The sequence below is a fragment of the Mesocricetus auratus genome, unplaced genomic scaffold, assembly GCF_017639785.1.
Source record: "Mesocricetus auratus isolate SY011 unplaced genomic scaffold, BCM_Maur_2.0 Super-Scaffold_4256, whole genome shotgun sequence".
NCBI lineage: Eukaryota > Metazoa > Chordata > Mammalia > Rodentia > Cricetidae > Mesocricetus > Mesocricetus auratus.
This window is the reverse complement of record NW_024429182.1, coordinates 59,651,090-59,678,350: the sequence shown is the minus strand read 5'-3', so window position 1 is coordinate 59,678,350 and position 27,261 is coordinate 59,651,090. Positions and strand designations below refer to the sequence as shown.

Below are 27,261 nucleotides of genomic sequence, written 5' to 3'. Positions count from 1 at the left end.
TGTCCTTGGTCAGGCTGGTCAATAGCATTCGTGTGTGTTTCTCAGTCCTAACAGGGAAGAACAGTGTGGGAGAGGGTGGGATGCCATTCAGACTGCTCCCCTGGGCCTGCCCGTCACATCTTTTCTTCCATAGGGCCTCTGAGATATCAGAGACACATCTTCATTCAACCAAAGAAATTCAGCATTAAATATTGAACCTTGCTATGCTTCAGCATTGATTTAGAGTCATGAGTCCACTTGGACCAATACTGCAACAGACTCCAGTTATGTCCTGCGGGGCAAGTGTAGTGATTTGTAGCATACCTGCTTTTTAGAGCCCTCGACTCCTAACCAGCCTCCCTTAGACTGTGAAACTTGTCTGTGCCAGCTTATCAGACTTTCTCTCTCACGGCCCTTCCTTCTTTCATGAGAATGCGTATGGCCAACGTGTAGGTGACTGTGCTGTGAGTGTGCACATTACTGTGTGAATGCACATGCATGTAGTACGTGCTGTGTGAATTGTGAGAGGGTGTTTGTCAGAGTCACGAAGTGTGCATGTGTGTATGCATCTGTGTGCTCTTCACAAAGGTAGCCTGAGACACCTCCCACCCTTCTCCCCAGCCTCCCTGCACTGCTAAGGATTTCATGAGGTTATATCCTCACCACACAGAGATGCTATGATAACTTTAATCGCCTCTGCAGTGATTCTAGCTACGGAGGCTCTGCATGCTTGGAGACCAGCCGTGTTTGCTGTGTCTCCCTCGGGGGCACTCCACAGCCAGACAATCTCACATCTGCCTGCTGAGGTATTGGCACTGCCTAGGCAGCTCAAGGACACCTCTCAGATCTAGGAATGAGTCACCTCTGTGGGGGCTTTGAGCAGCTGAGAGGCCCCTGAAGCTAGCAGAACAAGATGAGATGGGATCCATGTTCCAGTGGCCGGGAACAGTCAGGTGAGACTGAAACATGGGAAAACAATGGAGACATTGGCTCCATCTTCAAAGAAAAGTCGGCTAGAGGATGCAACGAGGCTTTCAGGGATGTGGGTCTGGGAGCAGCCTTGACTGGGGACCTGTGGTTAGATCCTTCTGCAGGAGCAGGCAGTCCCAGGCATTTCTTAGTAGTGCCTGTCAGCGTCCCTAACAGTGGCTGTGCCATAGGCAGTCTTCCAAGTCCTGTCAACTGACTCTCAGTTTGCTGGGTAGGCTCTGAGATCAGCAGAGCCTTCTGCAAAGATCACAACCCCCAGGGAAGTCCCGTCACACTTACTCCTTCATGAGGTCTGTGTGATTTACTATTCACCAAAATGTCACCTATTATAACTGGAACCAAAGACCAAAGCCGATGAAGCGGAGTGTTTGGAATCCTATGACCACGATGGAGCCCAGCTCTGCATCTGAAGCACGGGATAGGGACAGGGGTTAGAGAGAAGAGAGACAGGAGGAGCACTGGACCCAAGGCTTAGGCAGAGGCTTGGTCCAGTGAGACTTCCGGGTAGAAAGAAGATAGAGAACCCAAGTGAAATGGTATCTGGGACAAATGTGCTTCAGTTAGCCAGGAGGATGGATGGAGCAGGAAGGTCCTGAGATCCAGACATGAAAGAGGAGCAAATCCCTGGGGCCACACTAGTAGCTGATGTTTTCACAGTGGGAAGGGAGGCTACAGTGAGGATCATTCTTCATCTCAGGCCGTTTGGCTTCTGTGTTCACAGACGGGAGGATGGATGGAGCAGGAAGGTCCTGAGATCCAGACATGAAAGAGGAGCAAATCCCTGGGGCCGCACTAGTAGCTGATGTTTTCACAGTGGGAAGGGAGGCTACAGTGAGGATCATTCTTCATCTCAGGCCTCTTTGGGTTGGCTTCTGTGTTCGCAGACGGGGCTTAAACAGAGCAAGCACCCATTCAGTCAATTCCCAGTGCTCTGGAATTACTGCAGGCCTCCTAGGGCTACACACCATGTTCTTTCCATTCACCGAGGCCCAGACAGGCACTGGGTACCTCCATCCTGGTTTCCCAGTGGATCATCTGGGACCATGGACCCCTGGTTGACCACTCACCCACTACTGATGCGGATACTCAGAGAAGCAACATTAATTTCCTTTTAAACCTGGTCTTCATGATTTGATTCTGCATAATAAAACATAATAAAAAAGCTGTGATACCACATTCCTGTCCCCACAATTCAAACCCCAGCCATAACCAGCCATGGCCCCTTGGGGGGGTGGGGGCGAGGACACGACACTGCAGTCAGGCTTGGTTTTACATGTGGTTTGGGGGATCTGATCTAACACCAGGAGACCGTGGCTTTGGGTTCTTGGTGAGGAAACCAGACAGCATCAACAGACATGTTTGGGAAAACATAGAAGAGCAAGCAGTATGGATCACATCAGGAAGAAGTGCCAGAGACCCATCATCCCTCTTAAAAGCCTGTCCAATGACTTAAGGACTCCTTGTCCCACAAAGGACCCCTCCTACAGGTGCATAACAACCCCCAACAGCACTCATTGGGAAACAAGCCTTTGACACATGAACTTTTGAGCATACCTATGCAGACCACAGCAAGAACACAGCAGCAAGACACCCAGAAGGCAGGCCCTTCCCTGACAGTAAATGTCCTCAGACCAGATCTACCTGCCTGGAGAGGGAGGGTGAAAATAGCTGACTCAGCAGGGACAGTGGGAGGAGTCCTCATGCCTGTGTCTCATTTAGAGAGGACTCCTGGCCCTGTTTCAGGAACACAGCCCTGTGTACCAAGACTCCCACAAGGAGAGGCAGTCTGATGGGTTGATGTGGGGAAGTGTTCAAGAGGATGCCAGCAGGACAAGGGACATGGCCTGCACAGGGCAGAACGAGTGTCACCATCAGAATGACCTTATCCACCTTTCTGGTACCCTGGAATGGTGAGTGTTCTTCACTGGCACACTCAGGGAAGCACATAAGTATTATTGGATAAGTAAACACTGTGTGGTCTTTGTATTCCGGGAGTGAGTGCAGCCTGAGCTTTGGGGAGCTGAGCCTGAAGTCTCTGAATCCTCATCGTCTGCATCACCAGGAGAGGTATCTTAGAAGGGAACCTGGGACAGAGGCTATTTCAGAAAGGTGGCCCAGGGTGGGAGGTAGATGAGGGACAGGGTTTCTAGACAAGGACATGATACTGTTACAGTTTGGGTGACTCAATTACGCAAGACCAGTAACCTGTATCAGGCAGTCTTGTTAAAAATCTACCCAGTGTCACTTATCACAGCCTGGAAAGAAAGATGGCAGTCAAGACTAGCACAATGATGTGGCACAATTAATAAAGACCCAGAGACAGATATTGGAGTTCAAGTTGAAGATCAGAAAAGCAAAGCAGCCAAGCACCTAGAGAGTTCTTACCTCCACCAAGGACCAAATGGGGGTGGTCCTGTCCTCAGCGTGACTGCAGACTGCAATGCTCTCCACCAAACTTCAGACTGCCCTGAGACTGCACTGAGCTCCTCCTCATATTCCTCTCTAGTGCTGGAATTAAAAGCATGTCATCCCAAATGCTGGGATCAAAGGTGTGAACTCTCACTCTCTTGTAGCCCAGGGTGGCCTTGAACTCACAGAGACTCATCTGCCACTGTCTGCTGAGTCTTGAATTAAAGGTGTGGCCACCACTGCCTGTCATCTATGGCTAACTAGTGGCCTAGGTATGTGTGTGGCTAACTAGTGGCTTAGTTCTCAACTAGGTGTGTGGCTAACTAGTGACTTAGCTCTGCACTCTAATCTTCAGGCAAGCTTTATTTGCTAGATTACAAACAAAATATCACTATGCAGTGGTGAAAAGAAACAATTTGACTCTGAACACTCAGGGTGAGGAGAAAGTGAGGCCCTAGAGCAGGTGCCCAGGGTCACCAGAATGCTCCCACTATACTAGCCATCAAGATAAGAAGTAGAAAGGCTCAAACTTAGCCAAGTTAAATTTTTCTCCAGAGAAGTTGGTAGAAATCGGGTTCTGTGGCAGGGATGTCTTAGTGACCTGAGCAGTTCCCCTGTGGTGGGAGGAGACATGGGCTGCACAGGATGAGGCTAATGAGAGAAGCCCTCTTGAGGACGGGTGAAACCATCAAGGTCAGGTGGCCAAACTCACCATGTCTTCTGCTGTCATTGCTGCCCACCATGCCAAGCCCTCCATCTAGGAGCATTCTCTCCACCCCCACTCTCTGTTCCCTGTGGCGATATCTCGCTAGTGGCAAGCTCCATCCTCTCATCTTCAGACAAGCTTTATTTGTACAAGCAAGATATCACCACAGGTCCCCCACAGAATCCCAGTCCTCCAGGAGAGCTTGGAGGAGGGGTACAAAGAGGGCTGATCTGGGCTACAAGGACACTGGGAGTCTAGGAACGGACCCATCCCTTCATATGGTGATGCAGCCACACATCAAAGCTATCACGCCGAACAGTTTTCCCACATCCAGTATCATGTGTGTCACTTATCCCTTTAAAAACTATCTGGAACATGGCATCATAAACAGGGAGTGGAAAATAAAAAGCTTCTATACAGAGAAGGAGGAGGAGGAGGAGGAGGAGGAGGAGGAGGAGGAGGAGGAGGAGGAGGAGGAGGAGGAGGAAAGAAAGAAAGAAAGAAAGAAAGAAAGAAAGAAAGAAAGAAAGAAAGAAGAATCAGGGGAATAGAGAGGAATGAGCAAAGGACCACACACCTTGGCTCAGACATTCAGAGTCAGCCTTCAAAGCTTACCTGAGATACTGGGCATAACCACAGGACTGTGGGATATGACTTGGCATAACGATCGCCATGGGAGCAGACTCAAGACCATGAGTGTTTTTTGAGACCTGGGTCTTGGGCATGCTCAGGGTACCTGGACTCATAATGACACCTAAGCCTGTAGGCCTGCTGAACCCTCTCTACTGCTGCACTGGTTATTAAGTCACTCACCCTACATGTCCTCAGACACAGCATCTCCTGCCCTGCATGGCAGGATGTCCACATACGCAGATACATGGGATGAGAGGAGAGCGAGAGAGCAGTTAGACTCCACAAAAATTCCCAGGATCCGATGTGAAGCTGGCCACCTGGACACTAACTGATGTACTCTCCTAGGAGAGGCTGGGAGACTTCATGGACCCCATAAGGCCACCCTAGTTCTAGAAAGCAAGGAGTTAGAGATGGGTACTAATATAGGCCAAGGTTTCACCTGGGGACACCATGGAGGAAACAGCCCACCTTGAAGTCAGCCCAGCTTCTCCTAGAAAGATAGATGATGTCTCAGAACTCACACACATACACATCACCCAGAGGGAGCCCAGGACCACCTAGCCATGAACTGTTCACCAGAAGGCTGGAGAGACACCAAAAAAAAGCCACAGAGTCAGGCACGGTGGGCTAGTTGCCAGAGAATGTCCTTGTGACAAAAATAATTAACTGAGACACAGGCCTCAGGGGGAGATGGTACGTCCCTATGCCTCTGGTCAGCTGGGACAAAGATGCATTGTCCTGTCTGGCCTTCTTCAAGCCTGGTCCGAGAGCTACCACAGTGACATCTGGGGACATCTACAGAGGACAATGTCAAACTAAGTAGGGAAATGGACTAAGTGATCCATGCTTTTCCAGAGTATGTTCTAGCCTCACCAATGCTTAGTGGAAGCCACCAGGACTTGAACCCCAGGGTTGGTTAGGGGTAGCATCAGAACTGTTTAACAGTGCTGAAATGGTCATACAGAGTCTTATATAAATCTTTATCAGTATCTACATACCTTGTTGTCTTACTCAGTGTTTTATTCTGTGAAGAGTCACCATGGTCGCCGCAGCTCTAATAAAGGAAAACATTTAATTGGGGCTGGCTTACAGTTTCAGAGACTTAGTTTCAGGCCTGGTGCTGGAGGAGCTGAGAGTTCCACATCTGGATCCACAGGCAGCAGGAAGGGAGAAACATTGGGCCTGGATTGGACTTTGTAAGACTCAAATCTCACCCCCAGGGGCACATGTCCTCCAGAAAATCCACTTCTACTCTTTTTGGGCCACATCTACCAATCCTTCTCAAGTAGTGCCACTCCCTGATGACCAAGCATTCAAATATATGAGGCTGTAGGGGCCATTCTTATTCAAATCACCATACCTATCAATAAGAAATATGAATCAAAGGATGTAGAAGAATTAAAAACAAAAGCATGATGAGGCTGGAGAGATGGCTCAGTGTTTAAGAGCACTAGCTGCTCTTGCAAAGGACCCAGTTTCCATCTCATAACTATGTAACTCCAGGTCCAGGGGATCTGACACCCAATTCTGACCTCCATAGGCACCAGGCACATGTGTTGTACATTGCATACATGCAGGCAAAATGCTCTAAACATAAAATAAATGATATTTATTAAAAAGTGAAAAAGCTTGCCTAGAAAACAAATGTTTTATTAAGTAAAACATAGTATTAATATTAAAAACATGAAGTGTTTCCCCAAATTCATTAAGGAATGTATTTCATAAAGATAGAGGATAACTTCAATATGGAAATACTACTGTTGAAAAGTAAGCATTTATACCTAATGCATCATGGTAAACTCAGAGTAGGAACTATCCAGTTCTAATCACAGTGAATGGTTTTTTTGGTTTTGGGGGGGTTTTTGTTGTTGTTGTTGTTGTTTTGATTTTTTTGAGACAGGGTTTCTCTGTATTGTTTTGGAGGCTGTCCTGGAACTCACTCTGTAGACCAGGCTGACCTCGAGCTCACAGAGATCTGCCTGCCTCTACCTCCCGAGTGCTGGGATTAAAGGCATGTGCCACCAATGCCGGGCAGAGTGAATGGTTTTTGTATACCCTTCTCAGCACCAAAAGACAAGCAGACTAATCATCCATGGTGGTGCATGCTTGTAATCCCAGCACTTGAAAGACTAAGGCAAGAAGATTGTGGGGTTGAATCCAGTCTGGCCTGTATAAACTGATCTTACCTCACAAAGAGAAGACAGAGGGGCAAGGCTGGAAAGAGAGCTTAGCTGTTAAGAGCACTGGCTGCTTTTACAGAAGACCTGGGTTTAATCTCCAGCACCCACATGGTGGCTCACACCCTTTGTAACTCCAGTTCCAGAGGCCCAGACACCCTCTTTTGGCCTCCTAGGCACTAGGTACACAGACATACATACAGGCAAGCAAACACTCGTACATATGAAGTTTTAAAAAGTAACCATTTTTTAAAAGGAAGAGGGAGAAGAGAGAGAGATGAGGGAGGGGAGGAGGAGAGAGGAGGGGAGAGGAAGAGAGGAGAGGAGAGGAGAGGAGAGGGGAGGGGAGGGAGGGGAGGGGAGGGGAGGGGAGGGGAGGGAGGGGAGGGGAGGGGAGGGGAGGGGAGGGGAGGGGAGGGGAGGGGAGGAGGGAAAGACTAAAGTCAAGATATAGAAACTCAAAACTGTGATCAGCTATGTTTGAAATACCAACATACAAAAAACACTTGTACCACAATAGAGCATATTTTAAGCTGTAAACCAAGTCTCAAATATTCTCTTATTCTCACTCTCCTTCTGGCTTTACCTCTCTTATATACTTGCATATACATGGTCCACATACAATCAGGCACACATACATACACATAACAAAAACAAAATATTTTTTTAATTTTGGAGAAGTTCTTAAAAATAGGGACTTAGACGTCTCAGACTGCCCTTGAACTCACTATGTAGCCAAGACTGGCCTTGAACTCATGATCCTCCTACTTTTGACTCTCATGTGCTGAGATTATAGGCATGCACAACCATGCCCATCTTCAAACAGTCTCCTAACACAATGTATTTCAGCTAAATATCATTGAGGTAAGCAGAAAACATGTTTGGAAATTGGGGAACATATTTCAACTAGAATAACAATGGCAATATAATACATCAAGACTTATGGTGAAACTCAGAGGCAATGTGCAATCATGAGGAAAATAAGAGAGGAAAGGTTTAAGGGGTGGAGAGGAAGGAGAGGGAAAGAAGCTGTAAATACGTAAGTTGTGCACCCACCTCAGGAGTTTATGAAAACAGGAGCTAGAGGGAGTAAGAGCATTTGTTGCCCTTGCAGAGGACCAGGTTTGGATGCCACACTGGGTAGCTCACAGCACTGCCTGTAACTCCAGTTCTATGTGTTCCTGGCTTCCACAGGTACACACATGTACATAAATAAAATTATTTTTTATTTTTAAAGAATTGTTAAAATTAACCAAAAGTGGGAGCTGGGAAGAAGAGATGGGGAGAAGAGGAAGAGAGAGTAGATCATGGGGGAACAGGAAGGTTGGGTGGGGGTAGAATAGGGGGAAGAGGGAATCATAGGTTAGAAGACAGAACTGGCACCAGTGTGACCTCTAGTGATCTAAAGGGATGACACCAACTAGCAAGCTAAGCAATAGTGGAGAGACCACCTTAATGCCCATTCCTGATAATGAACTTGATGTCTATAACCATCCTGGAGCCTTCATCCAGTGACTGATGGAAGCAGAGTCAAACACTCACAGTTAAACACTGAACTGAACCCATGGAACCCAATGACAGAGAGAGAGGATCGATGAGTTAATTGGCAAAAAAAAAAAAAAAATGGGCTGGCAAAACCAGCAGAGACAGCTGATCTGAACGGGGAGAGCTCTTGGACCCCAGACCAGACCGACAGCTGGGAGGCCAGCATGGGGCTGATCCAGACCCCCTGAATGTGAGAGTCAGTGAGGAGGCCTGGGCAACCTATGGGGCCCTGGGCAGTGGATCAGTGTTTATCCCTGGCATACAAATGGACTTCGTGTGTCCATAACACAAAGAGGGATGCTCTCTCAGCCTGGACTCTTAGGAGAGTGCCTGGACTCTACCCTGAGTGAAATGGCAGACTCTAGATATTGCCTATGTGGAAGGAAGTGGGGATAGGGTGGGAGGCTGAGGGGGGATGGTGGGGGGCGCGGGAGGAGGGGAGGGAGAGGGAACTGGGATTGACATGTGAAGCAAGCTATTTAAAATCAAAATAATAAAATAAATAATTTTTAAATTAACCAAAATTAGGAGAAATTAAATAATAAAGAGGAGTACAAAATAGAAACCTAAATATATGCTATATAGTCTTTAAAAATATTAACAAAGCCAGGTGTGGTGACATAAGCCTTTAATCCCAGCACTCAGGAGACAGGGGCAGGCTGATCTCTGTGATACTGAACTCAGCCTGGTTAACATAGCAAGTTCCAGGACATCCAGGGCTACTTAGTGACACTCTGTCATGAGAAAAAGAAGGAAGGAAAGAAGGAAGGAAGGAAGGAAGGAAGGAAGGAAGGAAGGAAGGAAGGAAGGAAAAAAGACAGACAGACAACCCTAGCAAATCTGATAAAGAAAGAAAGAAGCACCAAGCAGTGGTGGCACACACCTTTAATCCCAGCACTCGGGAAACAGAGGCAGGCTGATCTCTGTGAGTTCAAGGTTAGCCTGGTCTACAGAGCGAGTGCCAGGACAGCCAGGGGCTACACAGAGAAACCCTGTCTTTAAAAACAACAATGAGCCATTGTGGTACATTAATCACCGTAGAGACAGCACCAGGCCAAGCGCGAGCCGGACGGGCACTGGGCGACTCTGTGCCTCGAGGACAAAAGTCAACTAAACATGGGCAAAGGAGATCCTAAGAAGCCGAGAGGCAAAATGTGCTCATAGGCATTCTTTGTGCAGACTTGCCGGGAGGAACACCAGAAGCATCCGGATGTTTCTGTCAAGTTCTCAGAGTTCTCCAAAAAGGGCTCAGAAAGGTGGAAGACCATGTCTGCTAAAGAAAGGGGGAATCTGAAGACATGGCAAAGGCTGACAAGGCTGTCATGAAAGAGAAATGAAAACCTGCACCCAAAGGGGAGACCAAAAAGAAGTTCAAGAACCCCAGTGCACCCAAGAGGCCTCCTTCGGCCTTCATGTTCTATTTTGAGTATCGGCCAAAAATCAAAGGAGAACACCCTGGCTTGTCCATTGGTGATGTTGCAAAGTACCCGGGAGAGATGCGGAACAGCGCTGCCGCAGACGACAAGCAGCCCCACGGAAGGAAGGCTGCCACGCGAAGGAGAAGCACGGAGAGGACACTGCTGCTTACAGAGCTAACGGAAAACCCGATGCAGCGGAAACGGGGGTGGACAAGGCAGAAAACAGCAAGAAAGAGAAGGAAGAGAAGATGAGGAGGAGGAGGAAGAGGAGGAGGAGAGGAGGAAGAGGAAGATGAGGATGATGAATAAGTTGGTTCTAATGCAGTTTTTTGTTTGTTTGGTTTTTGTCTATAAAGCATTTAACCCCCTGTACACAATTCACTCCTTTTAAAGAAAAACAGTTGAAATGTAAGGCTGTGTAAGATTTGTTTTTGAACTGTACTCTGTCTTTTTTTGTATAGTTAACACACTACTGAAAGTGTCTTTAGATACCCTGTCCTGGTGGTATTTTCAGTAGCCACTAACCTTGTCTGGTACAGTCTGGGGTTGTAAAGTGGCATGGAAATTTAAAGCAGGTTCTTGTCAGTGCACAGCACACATTAGTTACATATGGGGACAGTAGTTTTTTTGGCTTTGTTTGTTTTGGTTTTTTATCTTCAGTTGTCTCTGAGGCAACTTATACAAAGATAATTGTTCTATTAACTGAATACCACTCTGTAATTGCAAAAAAAAATTGCAGCTGTTTTGTTGACATTCTGAATGCTTCTAAGTTAATTAGTAAAAAACAACAATAATAAAAAGAAGCACAAGCTATAGATGCCAGGAGTCACTGCAGATCCTATAGAAGAAAGAGAAGGGGGTGGAGACACAGAGAATTCATAGTACACATAGCCGTACACCATCAAGTTTAAACGGTTGAGTAAGACAGAAGAATTCCTAGGAAAGAATATAACACAATTGTCTTAAGAAAATATAAGAACAGTTTGACAGTTTATGACTATTAAAGAAATGACTCTGTAATTTGAAACTTTCACATTAAGGAAAAGAGTGTCTTAGTCCAAGTGTCCAGATGGCCTCATCAGAGAATTCTACCAACCACTTAAGATGGAAATAATATGAGTTTACAAGAACTTTTCCAAAGAACGGAAAAAGAAGGAATCTATCCAAACACTCATGAGTAAGCATAATCTTCTAATTAAATCTGACAAGGACATTATAAAAATACAAAATATAGGCCAATAAAAACAAGTACAAAAAGCCTACACAAAATATTATTCAACCAAGCCTAGCAATATTGGGAAAGATAGCATATCCTAATCTTATGGATTTATTCCAGAAATATATAATTAGTTTAACAGTAAGCATTTGTCAGTATAACCCAAAACATTAACAGAACAAATGGGAAAACATAATTATCTTCATAGGCACAAAACACATATTTGATGAGGTTCAATGTCTACTTAAGATTTTTTAAAAATGCATTAGTGGGGGCTGGAGACATGGCTCAGGATTAAGAGTCCTGGCTGCTCTCCCAGAGGACCCAGGTTCAATTCCCAGCACCAACATGGCAGCTCACAGCTATTTCTAGCTCCAGTTCCAGGGAATCTGACAACGTATTTTGGCCTCTGTAAGCACCAGACATATGTGCAGTGCATAGAAACACAGGCAGGTAAAGTACTCATACATGGGAAATAAAAATAAATAAAACCCTTTTTAATGCATTAGGCAAATCAGTGTAGACAGGAACTTAAACTGTTGAAAGGAGTCACAGAAACCCACAATGAAATTATGCTTCCTAGTAAAATACAAATCATGTCTGCTTTCACTCTGGGAACTCAACAAAGACTGTTATTACCACTTCTCCTCAATTATTGCACAGGAGGTCTTGGCAGGAACTGTACAGAAAGAGGCACATGATGAGAATTACCAGTGAAGAGCCCAAAACTCCTTATTCTCTGATAATACATTGCTTGCATAGGAAATCAGAGCAATCTACAGATCAAAATTAATAGGTTGACTTAGCAGCCAAGTATGGTGACACACACCTTTAGTTCCAGCATTGGGGAGGCAGAGGTAAATGGATCTCTGAGTTTGAGGCCAGCCTGGTCTACAGAGCAAGTCCCGGGACAGACAGGGCTACACAGAGAAATGCTATGAAAAAGGAAAGTAATTATTTTAAAACATAAAAACATATGTCACCCCTATAGGACAACACAAAGCAGATTTTTCTTTTACTTTTCTGTAGTACTGTAGATCAAACCCAAGGCTTTGCATATGGTAGACATCCACTTTAAGTTTTTTTTTTTTGCAAAGATCCCATTTGCAACAATACCACAAAATATCAAATATCAGCAATAAATATCGTCAAAGATACACAAATTTCTTCACAGGAATCTACAAAATGTAATAAAGGGGACATAAGAAGACTAAACACACAGAGAGATGTACATATTCCTAAAGCAGATGACCAGTAAAAATTTATAGCCAGTCATGGCATCACATGCCTTTAATCCCAGTACTAAAAAGGGAGAGGTAGGTAGATCTCCATGAGTTCAAGGGCAGCCTGAGCTACATAGTGAGATCCAGGACAGCCAAGGCTGCATTGTGAGATCCTGCTGTACAAGACTGGCAACTTGAGTTTGACCTCTGGAACCCACATAGAGGTGGAAGGAGAGGACCAACTACACAAAGTTGTTCTGACTTCCACATTGTCACAGCATGCAAGTTTACACACACAGCACACAGAAAGATTTGTAGACCCAATGCAATCCAATCGAATCCCAGCTTTCTGAAACACATAGTAAATTCTGAGTTGCCAAGTATGGCCAAGGAATTCTTTTGTGTTTGTTTTGTTTCGCATCGTGCCTGTCTTTAATTGTACCGCATGCATGCAGTGCCTGTAGAAGCCAGAAGAGGGCATCAAATTCCCCTGGAACTGGAGTTACAGATGTCTGAGCTGCCCAGTGTGCATCCTGGGAACCAAGCCCAAGTTCTCTGCAAAAGGTCTCTTAACTGCTGAGCCATCTACCCAACCTGTGGCCAAGACATTCTTTTAAGAAACATAAGGAGGAAGGGTGAGTTTTGAGTATAGAGATATCTGCCATTGTGGGAACAGAGTGTTGCTATTTGACAGACAAAATAAAACACAGTTGATTCAACAAAATCAAGGGAGAGCTGACTGGGCAGATCTCTGTAACTTCAAGGCCAGCCTGGTCTACAAAGTGAGTTCCAGGACAGCCAGGGCTTTCACACAGGGAAATCCTGTCTTGAAAAAACAAAGGGAGAACTGATAGCAAAGAACTATTCTCCATAAATTATGCCCAATCCATTGGACATCCTTGTGAGGGAAAAATATGAAATTAAACACATTCATCATGATGACCTGCCAATTCATAAATATAGACATATCTAAAGCAAGTGCACATGTGCAATGAGAAATAAACAAAAGATAGCTCCCAAATCTTGGTTCAGACACACTCAGACCTAGAGGCCACCCAGCACCCTCAACTACCAGGTTCAAGTCTCTGAATCCAATTCAGCAACTACAGTGAACAAGCTGTCAACAGCATGACTGATTCTCAAAAAAAAAATAATATGAGAGAAACCCCTTACCGCATCTGCATTACCCACATAAGATCCCAGTACCCACAAAGGAAAAATACAATGGGCAGATGAAAGTATCAGTGTATGGTGAAAACACACACACACACACACACACACACACACACACAGACACACACAGACACACACACAAAGAGAAACAGAAACACACAGCCCAGACGTGCGTGCCTGGGTATGCTTAGGTGGGAGCACAGCTCCCTGTCCTTCGAGGCCCTGCTTCCTTGTCAGTAGTTTCTGACCACAGGTTCACGTGGGGACACCAGGCTCTTAGGAATGTCCTCCCCAGGGCTTGCTTCAGGGTGAGCAGCTAAGATGGAGACTTCTGTCTTTATGTGCCATCATTTCCATCGTGGCTACAAAGGAATAGATGTAGGCTACGCACCGAAGCCAGCTAGCAGTGCACTCTCATAAAGTGGATCTATGGTCACTGGAAAACCAAAGAGAAAATGCTAGGGAAATCAGTAAATTATGATAAGGTATTTACTTTAAAAATGAGGGATAGAAACATGACAGTAAGATCAAATTCTGGGCAAAACCAGATGGCCACAATGAGCCTGGAGAGGAAATGTCAGGAGAGCTCTGACTAGAGAAATGTGTGCTGTGGGACCTTTAAATGATCGATTGGGGCATCAAAGCTCCTTTGGAATTTAGATTCCTGGATATGACTAACAGGGACTGGAGAGATAGCACAGCGGTTAAGAATGACTAACAGTTTTGTTTCAGAATATCAATATTTACCCCACACCAGAAATTATATTCTTTGCATTTTTATTTAAAAAAATAATATAGGCTTCAAAATGCACACGTGATTTGACAGCTTGTCAGACTTACCATCAGAAAAAAAAATGTGAGTCAAACTTTGAAACTCCCATTCCACCTGTCACCATGTGTAGCTAGTCAAGCTGAGTTCTGACCAATGCCATGAAATAAAGGCAGCCTTTGTGGAGTGGACACATGGGGTCATGGGACAAGATAAAGCCTGATCATGTCTGCGTATGACCAATATGGAGCAAGATCTCTGAAGAAAGGGGTCAAGGTCCCACGTACCTGGTACAGGGGATAGATCAGGAGGAGGCCAAAGGAGGCAACACCCAGGCAGGGAGAACAGTTCAGGCCAGGAACAGCAGTAGGCAGAGCTCTCCATGCAGCGGGATGGTCTTACAGGAAAGAGTGAAAGAACAGGCAAAGAATAAGTAGACCAGGCAAAAGTGGAAGAAATCACTGTCAGGAAGCCAGAGTGCACCAAGTCATGGCCTGAACCAGGGACCTGAAGGTACAGTCATCACTTTTACAGCGTTCTGACTGCCTGGGATAGGTCTTAGGAGGAAAATGCCAAGCAGATGTTAAGCACATTGTATAAACAGGGAGTGACAAGGGGAAGCCATTCCCGTGGTCTATTCCTGGAGTGAAGCTCCAGAGGCCCCTTGGACATTTGGGTACCATCTGTGCTGCTCATCAGCTGATAATGTGGACTGCCCAGTCTAAGCTTGCTCTGACCCCCAGCATTATGCCTTCACACAACCTTAGTAAGCACCTGCAACGTGCAAAGCATGGAGAACCAGGGCCAGTACCATATCCTTCCCCTGCAGTAAGCTCACTATACACGCACATAGATGGACAGATGTTCAGTGAGAGTCACAAAACATCAGGAAAGTAGCTGGTAGTTTGAAAACAGACAGTAGGTCCTAGCCCTCCAAAATCTCCTCCTCACCCCCCACAATGTTCATGCCCCCACCTATGAAGGAACCACAATGTAAATTAACTTAGAAGGCAAGGGTCGACCAGCAAGTTCAGCTGCTGCAGCCAAAGCTGCCCCAGCCTCTGTGTTCAAACGTCTCCCAAGTTGGATATACTTTTTCCTGAAGTAGATGGTGTGTCATTAGAGCCAGGAGTTGCACAGTGTGACTACTCCCTAAGTTTGGGGTTAGCTCTGACCCTTCCAGTCAATATTAGATCTTTTTCTTAAACCCAGAGTTCAAGGACACCATGAAGCCTCCTGACAAAGTCCCACCTTGGCCACCACCAGGCCCTGGAGCCTTCTTTTTGTGGTCATACCTACCTAGGTTCTTCAAGAGAGCATGGATTCAGAGGAACAGGAGAGCACAAGCCGGGAGGGAGCACCAGGTGAGGGATGCACGGGCTTAGGGAGGAAGAACATGGGCTAGAGAGAAGCACTAAGCTACAGGGAGCACCGACTGTGGAGAGAGCGCAGGCTGGGAAGCAGAAGCTGTGGCCTCACAGATTTGGGGACACAGGCTAGGCGAGAAGAGACTGAAGGCAGCATAGGCTATAGAGGAGCACAGACTTGGGAGCGCATGTTGCAGAGAGCACAGGCCAGGAGGAGCATGGTTGGAAGAGCACGAGCTGAAGGCACTGCCGGCGACAGAGGAGCACAGACCGAGGGAGCACAGACTGGAGGGAGGAGTACACAGGCTGAGTGGAGTCCAGGCTAGGAGAGCACAGACCAGGGCTGCATGAGAGGGGGTGGATGAGAAGCATCAAAGCTCGAACAAAGGAAGGTGGCAGCTCCTCAGCCCCCAAAACAGAGGACTGAGGCACAGGGCTTATTTATCTAGATTCCTGGGACAGGTTGCAGCTAGAACCCCTCCGGCCCATCCACTCTCCTCCACCTCGGAGGAGTGAGCAGGCCAGGGCAGCACACCTGCAAGATATATTTCCTCCAACTCAAGCTTCCAGCACCCTCCATCACCTACTCTGGCTACAAGCTCATGAATGGCCAGTCATGGGAAGCCTGAAGGGCAGTCTGTTGAGAATTAGTATCCTGACCTACAATGTACCCTTGAACTTTGAGTGATCAGTTCAAAGCCCACCCTCCTTCACTCAAGGAGCACATATTAAAGTGTCTGTTACTGTGCCTGGTCAGGCGAGGCTCTGGGGATAGGGCCAGCAACACAAGGGGCCAGGCTGACCTGCAGTGTTCTTCAGGAGCTGTGACCCATAGTTCTACTCCCTAAGCTTGGGGAGACTTTCGGAAATTAAAACACTCTCGTGTGGAAGGGAATCCATGCCTGTCCTTTGCCAAGTTTGGGAGATCCATCTAGTCCTTTGCTGTGCTTGAGGTGACCACCTGACTCCTGTCCATCACCGGCCCCAGCCAAGGGGAAAGCACTAGGAGCCTAGGAACCCAGTACCTGTCCCAGACTCCCTCCTGCAGTTGCCATTGGAAGTACTGCAAAAACCCCGCCCCTGGGCTAGGTGGGACGGGAACTGGGAAAGCCCTGGGGCCTGGTGTAGTGTAGGTGAGCTCAACCCAGCTACCCTCTGTGCGCCCAGGTGGGTGCAGAACCCCCGGGCAGCTGCTGCGCGGAGTGGCTCCGCCCCGAACTGTCACGGACAGCGCAGGCAGGCGGAGGGTGCACCCCGGAGGCTGACGTAGTCCAAGACATCTGCGGAGCCCAAAGTCGGCCCCGGCCCGCCAGTGACCACGGCCCTCAGAGCGCCACCCCCGGCCCCGCCCCAGGCGTCCCCGCGCCACCGTTTGGCGACACTGCGGCAGGCGGCGGGCGCGTTGCCATGGCGGCCAGGCGCGCGTAGCTGGCGGTGCCCAGCTCAACCCGGCAGGCACAGAGGCGGCGGCCAGCTTGGAGGGGATCTGCCGGAGGAAGGACCCGTCAGAGAGGGGATCTGACTCAGAGGAAACCTGCTGGGGAGGGGATCCCAGACCGGAGCGTGGTCCAGAGCTGGAGTTCCAACCTGCGCGCAGGCTCTGCTGAGCGCCAAGATGCAGGCCATGGACCCAGCCTCCCGGGGCTTCTACGAGGAAGATGGCAAGGACCTGGACTTCTATGACTTCGAACCGCTCCCCACCCTGCCGGAGGATGAGGTGAGCTAGTCCCAGAAGCCCACCTGCCCCTGAGGAGGGGTGGGGAAGAAGAGTGGGGAGAATATAGCTTTCCTGCTGCATAGATTCTGGTCCCTAGGGTACAGACTGCTAAGGGTTCCTGTCCTCAGCCCCACCCGCCACAGAACAGCTGGAATGCTGTATGGGACAGCAATGGGACTTTGCATGCAAAAGTTGGCTGCTGGAGGGGTGGGTTCCTGGTTTTTTAATCCTTGGACAGATTGGGGGCTGGGGATCCTGGCAGGTAGGGACAATAGGTAACTCCTGACCCACTCAGGTGGCCTAGCGCTAAAGCAGATGAGCTTGGGAATACCGTCTGAGACCCCTTCCCAGCGTTGTGGGTGCTTCCTGCCCTGGGGAACCTCCCTCCCCCAAGTCCCCTGAGAACTGCTTGTCCAGAACGGGCTTGGGCTACACAGAGCCCCTCCTGGTTGGATAGCTAGGTGCCCCGCCCCCAGGCTCCCAGATGATGGTCATGTACAAACTCCATGTCTTGGAATAGCATAGCAAGCAGCATCCCCCCCAAAAAAAATGCTCCCAGGGGCACCTTGACCTCCCTCAAGAGCCTTTGGGGGATCCTTCCAAGCCAGTACCTTTGGGGAGACCTTTCCAAATCAGGCTCTGGAGTCCCTGTGGAGGAATCCACCACTCTTTAGCCCCTTGAATACACCGGTGCTAGGGACCGTCCACCCACCTTTGCAGCTGGCCTAGCCATCTGATGGATGAAAGTCGGTCAGAACCTTCCTGAAGCATAAGCCTGAGGTCTGCAGCACCAGGCCCTGACAGCTCTTCCATTCCCCTTCCCTGGAGGAGTGGGTTCTGCTAGGATAGAAATCCATTGCTCCTGCCTGCCCCACCTCCAGTAGTGCTGGAGTTGGTGCTGCCCCCACCCTGAAGTGTCCTGGATTTGGCGCAACTGAAGTCTGCAGAGAGAAGAAGCCAGGGAATAAATAAGCCTTTGGACATCTCCCTGGCTTTGATGGGAATGAAAGGGTGCCCTCGGCACCCAGCCTTCAGAAACTGCTGGAGGACAGGACCTGTTCCAGGCTATCTGTGGGAGCCTCGGCTCTTGGTCAGCACCAGAAACAGATCTGAGAACCTCTGTGCCTTTTTGTATCAGCCACTGAGCTTGGAGGGCTCACTCTGTGCCTGGCATCCGAGGCAGTGGGATCGCTGCATCAACAGCACCTTGGTCCACAGGTTGAAGCTGAGCCTTGTACCCAGAGGGCCATCTGTCCACCATTCTCTGACACATTCTGTATTAGGAATGTCCCCAATCCTTCTGGGTTGGAGAGTTTCCATATACACAATGTGTGAGGTTTCTGTCCTCTGACCCTGATGAGTCCTTTCTTTGGAATTCCCGCATTTTAGTTGTATTCAGTAGGAAGTTCAGGTGAGTTCCTTGCCTGAGGAAGAGTGCAACTTTTCTTCCTATAAACAGAAGGTAATGGAGCTCAGTAGAAGCATGCCTAGCAAACCCAGTGCCACAAGAAAACTGAACAACAAAAACTTATTCTCTAAAATAAGAGAAGAGTCTTCCGGGCCTGGTCTTGAACCAACACAGTCCTGAGTCTAAGAATACACCTGAGATCTAGATTTGATGATTCCTACAGTCAGCTCAGTCCCCATTAAGGTTTTAAAATTCATGTACATCAAAGTCACATGACTCTGTCCCTAGCATTTGAAAGGGTTGCTGTCCAGAGGGTGGCAAAGAGTTAGGCTGCCACCCATTCTGCAGCTCAGTGCTGGAGAATCCCTAGGGGTCATGTAACCCAGGCCTGGACAGCCTTTGTGCAGGTGAGGTGAGACCGATCCATGATACATAGAGAGCATATAGGACATTTGAATTCTCTAATTCTACAGCTAAGAAATAGAATCCTACAGAATCTCCAGGGGTCCCAAATATCTCTACCCTGTCATGACCTAAAGAAAATCCAAATGACTTGGGAACACATTGTTCCCTCCTGGTAGCTGGTACAGTGCTAAACATGCTCACTGAAGGCTTTACTGTAGCTGCCGGAGATGACACACTGAACAGTGTTATGTGTGAGCAGGCCCCTCCTCTGTGGTGGAAGTGGGAAATGCCCGTCGGAGACCATCTTGGCATTTTCTTGTAATAAAGAGACCAGTGTCTGCATTCCAGCAATTCTCCAGAAAAACACGGCATATGAGCAGGCCATGTGCCCATGAAAAAACCTACTGAACATTTAGAACTCACCGCGAATGGACCAGCATATCCCACTACATTGTGGAGGCTGAAGCCATGCTCTGTCCCTGGTCTCCTAAACTGATGCAGCAAGAAGACCCTAGATACACAGTAAAGTTGCTATGCAAGGTGAACTTCTTGGAGGAGATGGCCTTTCCAGGATTCAACATGGAACATCAGCCTTTCTAAACATGGAAAGTGGAATCAGAAACAAACCGGTAAGACTGAATGTAAGCAGAACCCATAGCTGCCAGAATGGCAGGCATGCACCAAGTGACTGTGGTTGAGGGCCCAGTAGTGCTGGCCAAGAGGTAGGTGATATCACTGGCCTTCAGGAATTCGGAACAGTACAGGTTTGGCAATGAAGATGGCAACACTGGGTGTCAGCAGAGAGTTCTCACTGTCCCCAAGCCAACCAAATGTCTCCCAGAACCTCCTGGTGCAGGGCTGGCCTTGAGGACTGAAAATGAACAGAGACCCACAGCAGAAATTCTACTATTACAAAGGGGTTTTCCCCGTCATGCCCTTAGAGTCCATATAATATGTTTCCAAACAGGCTCTGGACAGAAGGCAGCCTAAAACTAGAAAAGAATTGAGCCAGCAGGGTGGGCACTCGGGGGCAGACACAGCCCACAGAGCACCCTGCAAGTTCCTGCCTCCCTGCTGGGGTTTGGCTGAGACTCACAAACTGAGGCTGCCAACACATGGTGCCGGCATCAATTTGAGTTTCATGTTGCCAGGTCCTGTTATGATAAGCTGAAAAGTCAATTGGTTATAGATGTACTGAAATGTGCACAGTGACCCCTAAGACTCCTGTAACCCAGCTCCAAGTCTATCTAGAGGAAGGGGAGCTCATGAGTGCATATAGACTCTTAAGCAGGGCACTCTGAGGTAACCAGATAAGGGCTTGGTCTCTGGAGCTCAGGGATCAGCTGAAGTATCTCTCCCCAGAGCATAGCCCCCAATCCCCAGGGTCTCAGTCCTTCCAGCCAAGATCAGGTTAAGTTTGCACCAGCGCACTGCAAGCAGAGGACTGATCTTTCTGCCTGCAGGGTGATCCCCACCCCACACCCACAAGTGCCACCCTGGTAAGGATGGTGAGGGGCAGGCTGAACTGTGAAGGAACTTCTCACCCACCAAGACCTGGGCCTATATAGGGCAAACGGAGCCCTATATACGTGGCTTCAGATCAGACCATCAACTGATCTTCCATGGCAAGAGCTGCAAGAGACTGCAAGGCCTGGAGCTTGCAATGCCGGGATCTGCATGAAACCCTTAGTGTGGTTGGCATGGGAACGCCATACGGACCCACATCTACATGAGTGAGCTCTAACTGCTCACGGGACTCACGGCAAATCACCTCTTTGATAGCCCCTGGACATGGTACCTTGTGGAGCCAAAGTCAAAGGCCTGCAGCAGGCTGAGCCTATTTCACTGGGGACTGAGCTGTGTGTGTGGCAGATAAACTGGCTACCATATGTCCAGGCAGCACCGTGAAGAAGCCAATGATGACACACAAGGCGGGCTCCTATCCACGGAGGAACCAAGAGGATTCACTGGAACTGGGATAGAATAGGGCACAGACTGAGTGAGGTTGGGTGGCTGGTGAGTGACATCTGAGTCCCCCTGGTCTGACATCCTTGTTCCTGACCCATTAGTCAAAACTTTCCCCTTCCCCTAAGACAGTCCTTTCTCCTACCTGGCAAAACTGGAGCAGCTGTAGGTCCTAGAGGCAGATGACCTCAGAGCCCACAATTCAGGCCTGGGGTCCTTCAGCTCTCTTGTTGTGGAGCACCGACAGGACCTTCAGCTGTGTAAATAGACTCTGGCCTGAGGATGCCGTGTGTGGAAGGGCTGATAATTCTGTCATTAGAGAAAACCTTGGACACAGCTAGAAGCAATGAACGACTCAGGACCCATGGGGTTCATCCCAGAATCATACAAATGACTCTGGGCTCCTGCTTTCCCAAGTCATTTACCCCTACCACAAACTGACCCTGAGGGCTGCAGGTCTTCAGCTGCTCTAAGGTCTGACCAGACCCCCCCCCCCTGCTCTCAGGAGCATCTTCCTGACAGACCTAAGTGGGAGGCAGTGATGTATGCTGCAGGATGGCCAAGCAGCATGTCTGGCAGGGTTGCCCTTTTTCTGCTGGCGGCACATCCTGTCATGGCTGTGAGCAGGCAGGCCTGCTGGCCAGCGTGAGCAGCAGCAGTGGGTGCCGGCAGGCCCTACCATGGGACTGAGGCTGACTCAGATTCATGTCGTGAGTTGGCTTCCTTTCACCTACATGGCTCAGCCCCACGGGGTCCTCAAGGCAACATGCTACCTCACGTATGTGTCTGTGTCGGCTTGCATGGATATGTGTGTACAAGCATGTTGCCCTGTATTGTACACTGTGATGGCACATTCCTGTGTGAAGGTGTGGAGGGATGGTGTACACGTGTGTGTGCAGTGTGTGTGTGTGTGTGTGTGTGTGTGTGTGTGTGTGTGTGTGTGTGTGTTCAGCCATGTCTGGTTGGCATCACCGGGAGCTCGGGTTCTCCTGAATTCTGAGAGGCGTCCTTGATACTACAAAGAAACCACAGGCTTGAGCCCTGTGTAGAAAAACAGCTTAACTGTCAGGGACCTTGTGTTTCAGGAGTAGGAGGTCTGGGAATGTGACCTCACCAAACCCCACTTTGAGCTCCAAGAATGAATTGCCCTGTGGATATGCAGGCTCTAACAGCCACTCAGAACCTAAAGGCTCGGGCCAGCAGCTTGTGGATCCTGCTCTTGGTATCATCCATTTGACTAGTTGCTTGTTTGGTTGATTTAATCACCATCTTCTCATCTGTGGCTTGTGATCATGGGGATGCCTTACAGTGTCAGCCAGAGGCAGAGACCCTTATGAACTATCACATGAAAAAACAAAATACAAAATACAAAAAAACCTGTCATTTGCCTATACTTGGGCAGCCCGTGTCTGGGGCCATGGCCACAGCTAGAGAAGCCAAGGCTCTGCCTCCGCTTCACCATTCCACTCCCCCCTGACAAGGGGTATCCACATCCTTTGCCACAGCAGCCCCCAGCCCAGCTCCAGAAGAAACTTCCAGACACTTGTGTAAGTGGGCGGTACACAAGACATGAACACAGGGGGTGACACAGACTTGACAGCAGCCAGGCCGGAGGCTTGCAGGCTAAGATGTCTGGTATGAATGAGTCCAGGTGTGTGTGAGGTGTGTGAGCATGTGTGAGCAACTGAGGCTGGGCTTGTGAGTGTAGGTGGGTACAGCAATGTGTATTATTGTACAGGAGTGTTTTTGCCAAGTGTGAGTGTGCATATGGGAAGACAACTACCAGTGAATGTGTGTGCCTGTTTTGGGCAATACACCAAATGCTCCATGGCTATGACATTCAAGGTATAACAGGGTGACTCTGCCTAAAAAGGCCTGGCCTAAGACCCTTTTCCTGACTGTAAGTGAAGTACCACCACAAGTCATCTATTTCCTAGAGCATTAGTCTCAGCGTGGAGTACTAGGTCCTTTCTGGGGCAGCCCTCTGTGAGCTTACACCAAGCCTGTCTTGGCAGGAAAATGTGTCTCTGGCTGACATCCTCTCCCTGCGGGACAGAGGTCTCAGTGAGCAGGAGGCCTGGGCTGTATGCCTAGAATGCAGCCTGTCCATGCGGAGTGTCGCCCACGCAGCCATCTTCCAGACCCTGTGCATCACTCCTGACACCTTGGCGTTCAACACCAGTGGCAACGTGTGCTTCATGGAGCAGCTCAGTGGTGAGGAAAAGGAGGGAACCCGGTAGGGGTGGGGGATACCTAGTGTGGCACAGTGGCGGTACCTTGAAGCTGGGTGTGAGCGCCAAGCAGCTGAGGCCATAAGGCAGGGCCCAAGCCCTGGATTTCCTTTGGAATCTGACTGTGTTCAAGTCAGTGCAGAGGAGAAAGGCGGGCTGGATGTTGAGTTTCGGTGGCCCCTGTAAGCCCCACCATCCTGAGATGCCATACACTCCCTCAGGGAACCAGAGAAGTGCTCAGCCGTAATTCTGAGCTCTATTCAGGCCTTCCTCAGAAGAGGATGCCTGGGTCATTGCCTCCCCTAGGGTGGCACTTCCGGCCTGCTGGAAGTTGATGCAAGAGCCTGAAGGTGAGACTTATCTGACCAGGTATACTGGACATTTATTAGGCCCCGTCCAGGTAAAGTTTGGTTTTCTTATATTAAGAGCCCAGCGTTCCTTTTTCAAGAGTCCAAACAAATTCCTTTTCTCCTTCTGCTTTGGACCTTGTGTGGTTCAAGAATGATGTATTATTGCCTCGGGTGCTTACAACTTTCCTTAGGGGGTCAGCCTGAGCAAAGGGAAAAGAGGCTCCAGGCTCTTCCTGGCTCCTGGCTGTTCTAGAAGGCTCCCAGGGTCTGAGCTCTGGTAGGTGGGGTTCTTTCTCCATCAAAGGATAAGATCAGAATGTCTCTCTTTTCTTCTCTAAGATGACCCCGAGGGTGCCTTTGTCCCACCAGAGTTTGACCTAACAGGAAACACCTTTGAGGTAAGCAGTGACTCTCCAAGTCTTGGTCACTTCATCTTTGGGTAACCTTTGTTATTGTAGTCCTGTGGCCTCCGTGTAGTAGGTTGTCCCCAGCGGGGAACTGCCTGTGGATGTTTGCGAACAACTCTGCCAGTTGGAATTGAGTTCACTTACAGCAATGTCAAATCAAATGACCTCTTAGTCTCACCAGTGACTTGTTGGAGGAACCAGAAAAGGCTATAGGTGCTCACCACCCTTAAGAAATAGCTCTGGAAGCCGGGCGTTGGTGGCACACGCCTTTAATCCCAGCACTCGGGAGGCAGAGGCAGGCGGACCTCTGTGAGTTCAAGGCCAGCCTGGTCTACAAGAGCTAGTTCCAGGACAGCCTCCAAAGCCACAGAGAAACCCTGTCTCGAAAAACCAAAAAAAAAAAAAAAAAAAAAAAAAAAAGAAATAGCTCTGGAGAGCCAGGCTGTAGTAGCCCACTTCTTTAATCCCAGTACTCAGGAGGCAGAGGCACACAGACTTCTGTGAGTTTGAGGCCAGCCTGGTTTACCAAGTGAGTTCCAGGATAGCCAAGGCTATTATACAGAGAAACCCTGTCTCAAAAACCAGGTGGGGGAAAGCCTCTGGGGACTGCAGAGATGGCTCAATGGCTAAGGGCACTTGCTGCTCTTGCAGAAGACCCAAGTCTGGTTGCCAGAACCCACATAGTGGCTAACACCATCTTTAACTCCAGTTCCAGGGGATCGGATGTTTCCAGGTGTCCACTGTGGGAAAGAGTTTGTTTTGTTTTGTTTGCCATGGGGTCTGGCTATATTGCTCAGATGTCTTAGTTGGGATTACTATTACTGTAGTGAAACATCATGGCCAAAGCAACTTGAGGAGCAAAGGGTTTACTTGGCTCACACTTCCACATCATAGTCCATTGTTGAAGGACGTCAGGACAGGAACCTGGAGGCAGGAGCTGATGCAGAGGCCATGGAGGGGTACTGCTTACTGGCTTGCATGTCATGGCTTGCTCAGCCTGCTTTCTTACTGTCCCAAGGATGGCGCCACCCGCGATGGACTGGGCCCTCCTTCATCAACTGCTAATTAAGAAACTTCCCTGCAGCTGGAACTTATGGAAGTATTTTCTCAGTTAAGGTTCCCTCCTTTCAGATAACTCTAGCTTGAGTCAAGTTGACATAAAACTGACTAGCACACCAGGCTAGTTCACAGCTGCTAGACTCAAGTGATCCTCCTGCTTTAGCGTCCCAAATGCAAGGGCAAACGTGTGCACCACCACACCCACCCAGTTTCTCAGCAACAACAGAGTCACAGTGACCAGAGCTCCTTACATTGTTAATGTATTCTGCATCCTTAACAGACCTCCTGACCTTGAAGTCAGATGTTCACTGGCATTCTCCACCAAAATTCTCAAAGTTCTAGTCTTTATACTGAGCCCATCAGAAGCTGATTTCCTCAGCTTCACGTAACAGTGATTGACAAACCAAAGTTGTATCTTTTCATCGTACAAGGTGATGTTCCAATACACACTGATGCTATAATGACCCAATCAGACTAGTCAACATGGCATTTCTTTTCACCCAGTGTGAGACAGAAATCATTTCATCTTCTTCTGTGGATGGCTGGCCATTTTTCCAGCTCTGTTTATTGGCTAACTGTGGTACACATGAAACTACCATCCACTGGCTTTTTACTTCAGTTTTCTGTTCTTTGTTAAATTTATCCACTCTAATATCAAAACAGAATCTTGCTACTATTTCTAGTAACTTAGAGGTTTGGTTTTTTGTTTTTTCATTTTTTCCTCTTGATCAGATGACCAGCAGTTGTTTCATACCATCTCCTCCAGGGACAAAGCTCATTCCCGCTCCAATCCTCAGCAAGTGCAGCATCTAGTGATTAGATTCTAGTCTATGGAGGAAGGAAGTGCAGAGATCACCTGTCCTGCCTCGGGGAATTGGTGACCCCTAATCTAACTATATGGATGGCACTGGCCTTGGCCATATGACTTCATATCTGTTCTGAGACTATCAAGGTTTACCATGAATACATATTTCATATTATGAAATATTTCTTTTGTCTCCTTGAAATGATCATGTAATTTCCTTCACTGAGATGTTAGTTTTTATGTCCTAATATTATCACCCTTTCCCACTTAAGAAAACCACTGTTGCATTTGACTGATGAGTACTTATTATGGGTCTTCCGGGGTTTTTATGGGCAGCTGGTACTTTTCCACCCTACAAATGACCAGCTCTGGTTTCAGAATTGCTCTGGGCTTGCCTCTTTGCTCTGTTTGTACAAGAATAGCATTATCTATGCATTGGAAATCTGGGAAAACTCATTGAATAGGACATCGGCTTCCTTTGTGAATAATTTCTAACTAACATCAATTTTTAATAGTTATAGCACTGACCTTGTTTGTGCTACAAAGGTTTTATTTTTTGTTGTTTTGAAACTACAGCAGGAGAAAACATGCACCTAATGGGCTGAAGGTGATGCCCTTTGCATCTTTGTGATGTCTGCTAGTTTCCTGTTCCCATGCACTGGACCATTCTTCAATTTCTCTCTGCTGTGGATCTAACCAGAGGCTGTTTACCTTGTTAGTTCTTTCAGAGTACCCTCTGCATCCCCTGGTTCTGAGCCTGTCTCTTCTTTTGTTTGCTTTGAGTTCAATGTCTATTCCTTCACTTCAGGGGGAAACTCATCCACCTTCATCTTCTTTATCTCCGGCTGTGAGTTCCCTCAGCATGTGAGCTTTGTCACATCTTGTTTGCTTCTGGGTATTTTTTTTTTAGTTCAGCTCAATAACAAGAGTTATTCAGTTATGTGAATAGGTTCGGTTTCCTTTTTAGGAAGACATATACACAGAAGGCACACATGTACCAAGTACACAGCTCCACTGTAATGATGAAGCCTGTGGTGAACCTTGGTGAATTCCATGGCAGGTGAGGGCGCCCAAGGGGAGGGACAAACACGACAGGCAGACAAAGCTTCAGTGAGAAATTTTATTAGAAAGGGGAAGGAAGAGGGAAGGAAAGAGGTAAAGAGAGCTAGAGAGAGGACAGAAGAGGGAGACTGAAAAATCTTGTCTGCCCGAGGGGAACCTCGGGGAAAGAAAGGGGCTGGGGAAAGTGCAAGTGGGCGTGGGTCTTTTTTAAAAGAGGTTCTGTGCACCTACCTCTAGACTAGTAGGC

General features: G+C 48.1%; 1 protein-coding gene and 1 pseudogene across 2 annotated transcripts in view; both read left to right on the top strand.

The window, feature by feature from the left end:
• Positions 1-9,332: 9,332 nt before the first annotated feature.
• Positions 9,333-10,269, top strand: LOC101826482 (annotated as a pseudogene).
• Positions 10,270-16,863: 6,594 nt separating this feature from the next.
• The window catches only part of Kndc1 (kinase non-catalytic C-lobe domain containing 1), a 48,488-nt gene continuing 38,090 nt past the window's right edge, over positions 16,864-27,261 (top strand). Inside the window, exons 1-3 of one of the 2 annotated variants that reach the window (XM_040752136.1) lie at positions 16,864-17,322; positions 23,116-23,314; positions 24,021-24,079. In XM_040752136.1, the coding sequence (XP_040608070.1) occupies positions 17,221-17,322; positions 23,116-23,314; positions 24,021-24,079 (360 nt within the window). In that variant the 5' untranslated portion in view covers positions 16,864-17,220. The remainder of the gene's footprint in view (positions 17,323-23,115; positions 23,315-24,020; positions 24,080-27,261) is intronic. The other variant, XM_005064255.4, reaches the window with a different exon arrangement.